Source organism: Anomaloglossus baeobatrachus, chromosome 1 (assembly GCF_048569485.1).
Source record: "Anomaloglossus baeobatrachus isolate aAnoBae1 chromosome 1, aAnoBae1.hap1, whole genome shotgun sequence".
Lineage (NCBI taxonomy): Eukaryota > Metazoa > Chordata > Amphibia > Anura > Aromobatidae > Anomaloglossus > Anomaloglossus baeobatrachus.
The window spans coordinates 773,529,582-773,541,827 of record NC_134353.1 but is presented as its reverse complement, the minus strand read 5'-3'; the positions used below and the strand labels follow the sequence as shown (position 1 = coordinate 773,541,827).

Here is a 12,246-nt window from a genome sequence, read left to right as displayed (position 1 = left end):
ACCTGCGTCCACCGGCAATGAGGAAGGAAGGAGGTGGGCGGCATGTTCCGGCCACTCATCTCCGCCCCTCCTCTGCTATTGGGCGGCCGCTTAGTGATGCCGCTGTGACGCTGAACGAACCGCCCCCTCAGAAAGGAGGCGGTTTGCCGGTCACAGCGACGTCGCTATGCAGGTAAGTACGTTTGACGGGTGTAAGTGATGTTGTGCGCCACGGGCAGCGATTTGCACAACCGACGGGGGCGGGTACGCTTGCTAGCGATATCGATAGCGATATCGCAGCATGTAAAGTACCCTCTACAGGGTGTTGCTGCTACATTATTGTACGATGCAAGTAAATTGAGTCTCATTCAACTGTAGGGTACCTTACAGGGTACAAGCAAGCTGCGAGACGTCCATCTGGGTTTGATTTTATGTAACTAGCTTACTGCGGATGCAGTACTCTCGGGGTTTCAGTGTGACCCAATTCACTTGTCTTGTGCTGCAACGCAGCTGTGACACCTTTGCGATCTATGTACTTATACGTTCAATAGACAACATGAACTCAGTGTGAACTGAGACATATACAATGAAGAAAATAAGTATTTGATCCTTTGCTGATTTTGTAAGTTGCCCACTGACAAAGACGTGAACAGTCTATAATTTTAAGTGTAGGTTAATTTTAACAGTGAGAGACAGAATATCCAAAATAAAATCCAGAAAATCACATAGACATTGATTTATACAATATATACAGTAGTAACATGCTAATCGATTTATACAGACATATTTTGTTTCTAAAATGACTTCTTTTATAGGGCAGAAATTAGGGCACATACTGTATATTACATTTTTTCAAGATCAAACTTGGTTACATAGAGAAATTATTAAGTACAATTTATATTTATGTCGGCTATTATAATTCCATTTCCCTTCAGGGTTGTAGTCATGGCAAAGACTTTCTGGGATAAGATTTATACAAATAGAAATAAAACTTAAAGGAGTTGTCACACAAATAAAATATATTTTAATCAATAGATCTTGGAATAATATTTTCCACACTTGTATGTTATATAAAATGTTCCTGATTTACGTAATATTATATACCGTATGTCCCTGCTATATACTGTGTAATGGCCGTGTCTGACCGTACAGGGACAAGGTCCAAACATACCACAGCTCCTGAGCAGGGGAGGAAGTAAAAACGTATACAGACATTAAAGCATGGGATTGCAAAGTATTCTTTCTTTGAGGTAAAACATTTTTTTAAAAACAGGCAGAGAAATGTTTTACGTCTCAAAAAGAATCAGGTATGTCTTCACACTCCTTTACTTCCTGCCCATCACCAGGAGATGTATGATCAGACCACGTACCTGTACGGTCAGACACGGCCATTACACAGCACATAGCAGGGACACATATACAAGATTATCTCAGCACAGGAACATTTTTATATAACATACAAATTATTATTCCAAAATCAATTTTAAAAACTTTGTTAGTGGGAAAACCCCTTTAACGTTAATTTACAATTCAAATATAAAAAGATACAGAAACTGGTAAAAGCTGTAACAGATGAAGTCACTGTCTATGTGAGTTCTTCGCTGGTTGGACCTAGATAATTCCAAATTATAACCTATCCTAGTACCTATGTATTTATCTAGGAGTGGGGTGAATGGAATCACAATACTGTCTCTGGTGGAGTCACATTTACAGTCCTGGAGCCGATCACTGAGCTCAGCAGTTCATGCTGTCTACATCGAGTTCACTGCTATGTTACAGCTATAGACATGACAATACCGCCACAGTCAGTACAAAATCACCGATGCAGCGGCAGAGACACAGCGCTGGACCTGGGGAAAGGGAGTATCAGATGATTTCTTTTTTGCACACAAGTATGAATTTCTAAAAAACAGTTGCTATATTAGTGGGGATGTTTTATTGGATTGTAATGATCTAATGACTTACCAACACATGAAGTGCCCCCGATGTCAGTTGTATAGCCAAAATTACAAAAGCATCTAAAAGAGCCAATGTTGTTGACACATTGCCCATTGCGACAGAGGTTTGGCATCACTTTACACTCGTCAATATCTGTATGATAGATTGAATTATATTAGTGAAAGTATGCATTCAATGAATTACTTCTCTAGTGGTTAATAACATTTATGTTCTAATTTATAAATGGCAACATATGTTAAGAAAACGCAAAACAGAAAATTAACGTTTTAGCAGTGCAGTTTCAGATATTTAAAGTTACAGATCATATATTCTGCCAGAAAGTTAAGTTCAGGTGTACTCATCTTGGGTTTATTCAAACAGAAAAGTGAGCTGGCTTAACTAATGAATGGAGCCAGACAGCCAGCACTTTATTTCAAAGCATGGCCCTGACACACTAGGGGGAGAACCAAGATTTCTGTATAGTTTGGAACATCTACAGAGGTCACACTCCTGAGGCAGTGACAGGGGGTCTGAAATTACAACCTAAATTCCAAATAATTTGGGACACTGTGTAAATTGTGAAAGAATATGATAATGCAATGATTAGGAAATCATTGTTTGCCACATGTTATCCAAAACAGAACATAGAACACAGATCAAAAGGTGAAGATTTGACATTTTTGGATTTCATATGAAAAAAATGTACTAATTTACAAATTGATGTCAACAAATCTCGAAAAGGTTGTGACAGAGTTAAGAAGTCAGTAGAGGTGAGTGGACCCGAACTTTAAAGTTAAGTGTTCTTACAGAACACAAGTAAAATATATCTTTGTACCGTGTTAGCCAGTAGAGATAAAAAAAATTGTTTAAAAGAACTGAGAGTCCTCAGTGGTTGATACCTTTTAATGGCTAACTGAAAAGATGGTAAATAAGAAAAATATGTCGCTGTCCAGTTGTGCGCGTTATAAGAAAAATATGTCTTATATAAGCTTGCAATTATTACCATCTTTTCAGTTAGCCATTAAAAGGTATCAACCACTGAGGACTCTCAGTTCTTTCTTACAGAACACAGAATTTTCAAATAAATTACTATTCGAATTTGGATTTCTGGTACCTTACGCATATGGAATACTTGAATGAATATCGCTGTGCTCGACTACACTCAGTGCTCGGCCCATTGCGAGCTGCATGCAGTGTCTACAAAGAAACAGACACCATGTCTTGTGGTCTCAAGAGGATTGGGACTATCCAGCTTGTTATTAGTGTTCAGTTTAAAAGCCGGCATCTCTGATGTTGTGTTTATAAATGTCTTACAATTACTACATTACAACTTTGATTGCAAAGTTGGATGGAGCAAGACCAAAGAACCCATACATGTTTCTGAGCTCCTATTATTTTTATTCAATATACCACATAAAGCTCATGCCATGCTCTTTTGGATGCCTACTGCTCTGTGGTATGAAGAGGTAGGTTCTACAAGGTGATTTATATATGAGTGGAAGTAAATACTAATGTTGCAGTAAAGAAAAGGCTGGAGCCCCAGTCCCTGGCAATGGGTGGATATCGGCATGACTATGGGTTGGGAGAATGTGGGGGAGTGATTTAAAAAGGGCAAGAAGTGGTGGAGTTTAACATTAACCCGCTCTTAGTGTCAATTATGGACAGGCAGTGACATATCTCTACTCACTTCATGACATCTGTGGAGCATCTCTTTGAGCAACTAAAATCTGCAGACAGTGTTCACTTGCCAGTGAGACTGGAGAAGCAAATTTCCGGAATTGTTGGTGGGGGAGCGGGGATGTAGGTGATGTCAGTGTTGCACGAGTGGCATCCTCGCAGATCGCGGCCTCTATAGCGGCTATCTCTCAACTTGGCTCCCCGGGATCAGCTTTGGCAGATAACCCTGGAGGCCGGAGCACCGCATAGCAAATGACTGGATAGTCCTGGGAGAGACACTGCCAGGACTATCCAGACACTCAGTCCAAGCATGCAACTGAGAGTTGTGGCAGTTATTAGGCTCCTGCTCAATATGGGGACAGGGCCTGCTGCAACCAGTAATGCTGATCCCTGTGATGACACTACTGGTCATCATGGCAGTGTTCTTATCAGACAGCCCAGATTTTCTTCATACAGTGAGGCCCAGATGTCTCAATCTGTGAGCAGAACGGACAGTAGACAGTTGTCAGCTGGGTCATCAGGTATGTTGTTTCCTGATGTGGCCCAGGTGATGGTGACCCCTTTTCCTTCATCCTTGTGCTCCCATTTCATGGATGACACAACAAGAAGATTCATGGGGTCGGAAAGCGAGGACAGGCGTTTGGATTCGGGGCCACTGGTTGGTGGGATCACAGCTCAATTTCAGCCTGATGAGCATTACTCTATGTCTTGTCTATTTTTCCTATGTTATTGTATCAGGATGTAGAGTGTAGCCAAGGATGGATCTAGTGGGTGTTGTTCTGGTGGTCGTTGATAGGGCCAGTATGGTTGTAGAGGGGATTAGGGAGCTTTTGGTGAGTGTAGTGAGGGGTGAGTGAACATTTCGCTTGTTAGATTAATCCAAATGTTATTGGTCAAAGTGAGGGGCAGGGTAGTTTCGGGGTGGGGCACAAATTTCTGCCTCTTTGTCAGTATTAGCACAGACGCAGAAAGAAAAGGAGGACTGTATTCATCTAAATAACAGAGCATATGGTAAAGTGTATGTTTGCTTTGAAGGTCACCTCACTGCCCATCTTAAAAAAGAGATAAGAGAAAAAATTTGGAAGGATGAATATGTCAAAGTTTTTTCCCTTTACCATTGGAAAAATTCGGTAATTTAGGAAAAGGCAAGAAGGACAATAGTAAGAAAGAGGTAGAGGAAAAGTGTACATGACGCCTGATTCATCAGACTTTCACCAGCTGTCATCAGGTCTGTGCATTTTTGGCCAGTGCCATAGGTGAAAAATTAAATGCATGGGAAAACTGCTCCCCCAATTTTATGACATTGACTCTATTGGGGAGGCATTTAGGATTTATGGAGGTCAAGTCTGGTTGACGTATAATGAACAGTTTAGTCACCGTAAAGTCATTTGTCCTCTCATTCGTTGGGACCATAAGAATGTTGGCCTATGGTTACAAGTGATGGCTCCTTCTAGATATGGACATTTCTTTCAAGGTTGGACTACCATTACCAGCCAATCAGGTAACAAGTCAGGAAATCAAGGATCTGGAAGTCAATCAGGACAACTAGTACATCAAAAGCTGAGTTTATATTGGCAATTCAATGAAAGACAGTACAAATTCACATCTAACTGTAAGTTTAAGCACCTCTGCTCCCATTGTAGTGGTTTCTCACATGGTGCCACCAGATGTTTTAGGAGAAATAAGGCAAAGGTGTTTACCAATAATGAGCAAGGGAGTGGTGCCTTTGAAACTAACTTTGCTTCTTCCTTATTTAAATAGATTTCTCGATCGAGAAAAGCTGAGACGTTGACAGCTGGTTTCGGTGATGGTTTTATAATCCCCTCTTCGTTTAAAATCCCATGCGTTCTTAAATCCTCAAATTTCACGTATCACCATTCAGCGGTGATCTTGGAAAGAATAGGAAAGGGCCATATGAGTGGGTCTAGAGGCATAATGATGTTTGTCTTGTGCCAAAGACGACTGAAGGCCCCACCACTTGTATATGTTTTTGGGTAGTACTGATGACTCAGCAAAATGGGAATTTTGGCTTCCCGAGGAGAAGGCATGGTCATTGAGGGCTGAAGTAGCCAGGATGCTTCAAGTTAAAAGGCTTATATTTTATGAGAGATGTCTAATCTTTGTTTGGTAAGCAGAATTTTGCATGTCGCGTCATGCCTATGAGGAGGTTTTTTTCTCGAAGGTTGGCTAGTGCCATGGCCCGGTTACAAGCTCCTAATCATTACATGCACTTGTCAGAAGAACGCAAAGTGGATTTAGGAGTTTGGCAACATTTTTTGAAGTGGTATAATGGTTGATCCTTGTTGATGGATGACATTGTCGACAGCTTTTGGGCTCCACATATACAGATTCAGCTGGTAGCTTTGATTTTGGGACCCATTTTATGGGACAGTGGTGTGCGACCGGGTATCCTGAGTAGTGGTTAGAATCTAGTTTAGTAAATAATATTGCATTGCTTGAGATTTTTTTTCCACACTGTTGATAGTGTTTTTGTGGAAAAAGTGTATTCAGAACAGGAGAGTTTGTTTTAATTGTGAAAAGATGTGCTGGCGATTAACATCTCTGGATCCTCTCCACTGGTGATCCGAGTTCTCCTTCAGTTAGTGTTAGAATGTCTTTCCATTAATGCGTGTAGTACAACAATTCATGTACCAGGTGTCCAGAGCTTGTTTGCTTGATTCACTTTCTCATTTTTAGAGGGAGTGATATTAGGTTTTGGGTCCGGACGCAGAGTCCAGTGGTATGGATTGCCCTCCAGGGCTATGGAGTTTCGCATCTGAGTAGCTGAATCCCTGATTATGTCATCTCTTGCTAGTGGCACTTGTACCTTGTCATCTCATACCAGGCAGCATGGCAGCCTTGGGAAAGTTGGTTGGAATTTTTTAGTCAGGTTTTTACAGAGGATGATCAGGTTGGGTAAGGTAGGGTAGTGTTGTTATTGTGGCTGAGTAAGGGTGTAATGGAAAAGGGGTCATCTGCCATGGTTAGCTGTTTGATCTCGGGTTTGACATTCTGTTTTAGGTTACTCAGTTGGAGGGAACGTTTGGTAAACTTTTTGGTAAAACAAGCCCTATGGCATTTTCATAGAGGCAACAGACAGAAAACTAGTAGGTGACCCTTGTCTTTTTTTTTCTTAGAGCATCTTGGTGGGGAGTTTGTCTGTTTGTAGTTCACATTTTTAGATGAGTGTGTTTCAGTTTGCTTTTTCTTTAGCCTTCTTAAGTGCTTTGAGGGTTGGGGAAATTGTCTTTCCTAGCAAGGAACCGATTTGGAGGACTCTTCGGCATTGATGTTGTAACTATACATCTCAGGAGTTTGAATTTTGGATTAAAAAATCTAAAAGTGATCAGATAGGAAGAGGTAGGCGTGTATTTTTGGATGCAGTGCCATAATTTGCCATGTGTCGTTTACAATGGAGGGTTCTAATACCTTAACGCCCAGTCAGAATGTTCCTTTGTTGCACCATGAGGAAGGCTTCTTTTTATCAAGGTAACCATTTACCACAATAATTAGGAAAGATTTAGATACTATGGTTTTTTTATCCTTCTTTCGCACCACATATATTTCCCATTGGGGCCACAATGGAGGCTGTTTGTGGTTTAAGCCCAGAGATTGTTCAGCACATTGGTTGTTGAGAGTTTGGGCATTATTGGGCTTATATTAAACCTCAGGGTTAAGTTGTGGTTTTTTTAAATACAGTCATATGAAAAAGTTTGGGCCCCCCCCTATTAATGTTAACCTTTTTTCTTCATAACAATTTGGGTTTTTGCAACAGCTATTTCAGTTTCATATATCTAATAACTGATTGAATCAGTAATATTTCTGGATTGCAATGAGGTTTATTGTACTAACAGAAAATGTGCAATCCGCATTTAAACAAAATTTGACCGGGGCAAAAGTATGGGCACCTCAACATAAAAGTGACATTAATATTTTGTAGATCCTCCTTTTGCAAAAATACCAGCCTCTAGTCGCTTCCTGTAGCATTTAATGAGTTCCTGGATCCTGGATGAAGGTATATTTGACCATTGCTGTTTACAAAACAATTCCAGTTCAGTTAAGTTTGATGGTAGCCGAGCATGAACAGCATGCTTCAAATCATCCCACAGATGTTCAATAATATTCAGGCCTGGGGACTGGGATGGCCATTCCAGAACATTGTAATTGTTCCTCTGCATGAATGCCTGAGTAGATTTGGAGCGGTGTTTTGGATCATTGTCTTGCTGAAATATCCATCCCCTGTGTAACTTCAACTTCGTCACTGATTCTTGCACATTATTGTCAAGAATCTGCTGATACTGAGTTGAATCCTTGTGACCCTCAACTTTAACAAGATTCCCGGTGCCGGCATTGGCCACACAGCCCCAAAGCATGATGGAACCTCCACCAAATTTTACTGTGGGTAGCAAGTGCTTTTCTTGGAATGCTGTGTTTTTTTTGCCTCCATGCATAACGCCTTTATGTATGACCAAACAACTCAATCTTTGTTTCATAAGTCCACATGACCTTCTTCCAAAATGTAATTGGCTTGTCCAAATGTGCTTTTGCATACCTCAGGTGACTCTGTTTGTGGCGTGCTTGCAGAAACGACTTCTTTCGCATCACTCTCCCATATACAGTTAGGTCCAGAAATATTTGGACAGTGACACAATTTTCGCGAGTTGGGCTCTGCATGCCACCACATTGGATTTGAAATGAAATCTCTACAACAGAATTCAAGTGCAGATTGTAACGTTTAATTTGAAGGTTTGAACAAAAATATCTGATAGAAATTGTAGGAATTGTACACATTTCTTTACAAACACTCCACATTTTAGGAGGTCAAAAGTAATTGGACAAATAAACCAAACCCAAACAAAATATTTTTATTTTCAATATTTTGTTGCGAATCCTTTGGAGGCAATCACTGCCTTAAGTCTGGAACCCATGGACATCACCAAACGCTGGGTTTCCTCCTTCTTAATGCTTTGCCAGGCCTTTACAGCTGCAGCCTTCAGGTCTTGCTTGTTTGTGGGTCTTTCCGTCTTAAGTCTGGATTTGAGCAAGTGAAATGCATGCTCAATTGGGTTAAGATCTGGTGATTGACTTGGCCATTGCAGAATGTTCCACTTTTTTGCACTCATGAACTCCTGGGTAGCTTTGGCTGTATGCTTGGGGTCATTGTCCATCTGTACTATGAAGCGCCGTACGATCAACTTTGCGGCATTTGGCTGAATCTGGGCTGAAAGTATATCCCGGTACACTTCAGATTTCATCCGGCTACTCTTGTCTGCTGTTATGTCATCAATAAACACAAGTGACCCAGTGCCATTGAAAGCCATGCATGCCCATGCCATCACGTTGCCTCCACCATGTTTTACAGAGGATGTGGTGTGCCTTGGATCATGTGCCGTTCCCTTTCTTCTCCAAACTTTTTTCTTCCCATCATTCTGGTACAGGTTGATCTTTGTCTCATCTGTCCATAGAATACTTTTCCAGAACTGAGCTGGCTTCATGAGGTTTTTTTCAGCAAATTTAACTCTGGCCTGTCTATTTTTGGAATTGATGAATGGTTTGCATCTAGATGTGAACCCTTTGTATTTACTTTCACGGAGTCTTCTCTTTACTGTTGACTTAGAGACAGATACACCTACTTCACTGAGAGTGTTCTGGACTTCAGTTGATGTTGTGAACGGGTTCTTCTTCACCAAAGAAAGTATGCGGCGATCATCCACCACTGTTTTCATCCATGGACTCCCAGGTCTTTTTGAGTTCCCAAGCTCACCAGTCAATTCCTTTTTTCTCAGAATGTACCCGACTGTTGATTTTGCTACTCCAAGCATGTCTGCTATCTCTCTGATGGATTTTTTCTTTTTTTTTCAGCCTCAGGATGTTCTGCTTCACCTCAATTGAGAGTTCCTTAGACCGCATGTTGTCTGGTCACAGCAACAGCTTCCAAATGCAAAACCACACACCTGTAATCAACCCCAGAGCTTTTAACTACTTCATTGATTACAGCTTAACGAGGGAGACGCCTTCAGAGTTAATTGCAGCCCTTAGAGTCCCTTGTCCAATTACTTTTGGTCCCTTGAAAAAGAGGAGGCTATGCATTACAGAGCTATGATTCCTAAACCCTTTCTCCGATTTGGATGTGAAAACTCTCATATTGCAGCTGGGAGTGTGCACTTTCAGCCCATATTATATATATAATTGTATTTCTGAACATGTTTTTGTAAACAGCTAAAATAACAAAACTTGTGTCACTGTCCAAATATTTCTGGACCTAACTGTAGTTTCTCCTTGTGCAAAGTGCGCTGTCTTGTTGACCGATGCACATTGACACCAACTGCAGCAAGATGATGCTGCAGGTCTTTGGAGGTGGTCTGTGGATTGTCCTTGACTGTTCTCACCATTCTTATTCTCTGCCTTTCTGATATTTTTCTTGGCCTGCCACTTCTGGGCGTAACAAGAACTGTACCTGTGTTCTTCCATTTCCTTATCATGTTCCTCACAGTGGAAACTGACAGTTTAAATCTCTGAGACAACTTTTTGTATCCTTCCCCTGAACAACTATGTTGAATAATCTTTATTTTCAGATTATTTGAGAGTTGTTTTGAGGAGCCCATGATGCCACTCTTCATAGGAGATTCAAATAGGAGAACAACTGGCAAGTGGCCACCTTAAATACCTTTTCTCATGATTGGATACACCTGCCTATGAAGTTCAAAGCTCAATGAGGTTACAAAACCAATTTAGTGCTTTAGTAAGGCAGTAAAAAGTAGTTAGGAATGTTCAAATCAAGAAATTGATAAGGGTGTCCATACTTTTGCACCGGTCAAATTCTGTTTAAATGCGGATTGCACATTTTCTGTTAGTACAATAAACCTCATTTCAATCTAGAAATATTACTGAGTCCATCAGTTATTGGATATATGAAACTAACTGAAATAGCTGTTGCAAAACCCCAAATTGTTATAAAGAAAAAGGTTAACATTAATAGGGGTGCCCAAACTTTTTCATATGACTGTAAGTGATCTGTGTGTTTCACTTCAGTTAGTAACGTTTTATTGTTTTTTATTTGTTTTTATTACAGAGCGCAGTCCTCTATTAATATGGATTATAGGCCATTTATACATTAATTGGCTAGCACTTCAGGTAGATATGAAGAAGCAGGGTAGACAGCTCGGTTTTCCAGAGAAATAGCGGTGATCAGGTGGCTTGGTGTTATTAGAGGTATGGGTTGAATCAGAGTCTTACAAGAATTTCACCATTATGCTTGATTTGATTGGGCACCGGATGTTTTAATGTTACATAAAGAAGGAATGATTTGGGCATTTACGCTTTCAGTAAGTTGATCAGGGATGTGAAGCATGATTTGTTGCACCTTTGGGCAGTTACTCGGGGCTGATTATGGTTTGGTTGGAATTCCTTCCTCGAAGGACTTGCTGCTCATTCAGAACAAAGCCTGTATCAAAGTCAACAGAGCAGTATCCAACTTTAAAATTCAAAACGGGGTGTTGTGGTATGTCATTTTGATTTGGAGTGTGTAGTTGATGATGTTTGGTTGGCAGCTGAAGTGTATTTAAATGCCGTATCTATTGACTTAATGGCATTGGCATTACAAGATGGCATTGAAAGGGCCATTTTATGAATGGTAGGGGGTCACAAGAATTTAAAGTTTTCAAAGTGCTCTCTTTGTGGTATTTGGAGGGATACTGAAGTTGACTCTAAATTGATTATTCAATTGTCAAAGAATGTCTGTTGGTATGGTAATTTTTTGGGACTTGTAGAAATGAAATGTGGGGTTACTGTAATTTTTATATTTTAATAAAGACACTCTTTAGGTTACGTGCTCCTGAGCGTTTAGGGTTACAGATAGGAGTAATTATGGTTCATGTGGTTGTTTTTGGTAATTACCAGATTTTTGGACCTTATCAATCTTACCATTTTATAAAGTGTTTGAATTGTATTGTATTTGTTAAAGGCTACTGTGGCCCCATTATCCAAATGTCATTGTTTTATTGGTTATTTGGCTGGTGGGGTGGGAGGGAATAGATAACAAGGGGCATGCGAAGGTGATGTGGCCACCTGAATATTGGCAATACCAGATTCATCTCATTTATGTAACAATAAATGTGAGTGTTTATGAATAACATTAGGAAGTGTATTATTCGAATAGAAGAGTAACCTGTTAAAAGTGAAGAGTCTAAGCTTTAAGTACAGTCGACTCTTTAGCATTTTCTTTTTTGTCTTTTTCCACTATCCAATGCATCTTGGAAGTATGCAGTAGTCCCACAGTTATAAATATAAACATTCTCCTTAAACTTTTACAGCAATTAGTTCTGGCTTTATCATTTCCATATTTTCATGATGGTCAGCAGAAAAAATAAGTACATTTCTTTATATAGATATAAATATACCTTTTCCATCAGTTGTGTACCCAGGACCATGTGGGCAAAGCTTCTTAAATTGAGTGGTGCCTGGGAGAGGGCAGATCTCACATTGATTTCCCCATCCTCTACCTCCATTGCAGCAACATTCAGATTTAGTGACATGATTGCGACTGCTAGATGACATCTGACACATGGTTTGTAGAACTTCAGAGAAGCAGAAGCCCTGGCGTGTATCTGAAGGCAATGAATAATATACCATGTTAAGTTTATAATGATCATG

General features: G+C 40.2%; 1 protein-coding gene across 1 annotated transcript in view; it reads right to left on the bottom strand.

The window, feature by feature from the left end:
- FBN2 (fibrillin 2) overlaps positions 1-12,246 on the bottom strand; it is a 415,749-nt gene that overhangs the window by 28,894 nt on the left and 374,609 nt on the right. Inside the window, exons 57-58 of the mRNA XM_075324675.1 lie at positions 11,994-12,200; positions 1,945-2,070 (exon numbers count right to left, since the gene is read on the bottom strand). Of these exons, the coding sequence (XP_075180790.1) occupies positions 1,945-2,070; positions 11,994-12,200 (333 nt within the window). The remainder of the gene's footprint in view (positions 1-1,944; positions 2,071-11,993; positions 12,201-12,246) is intronic.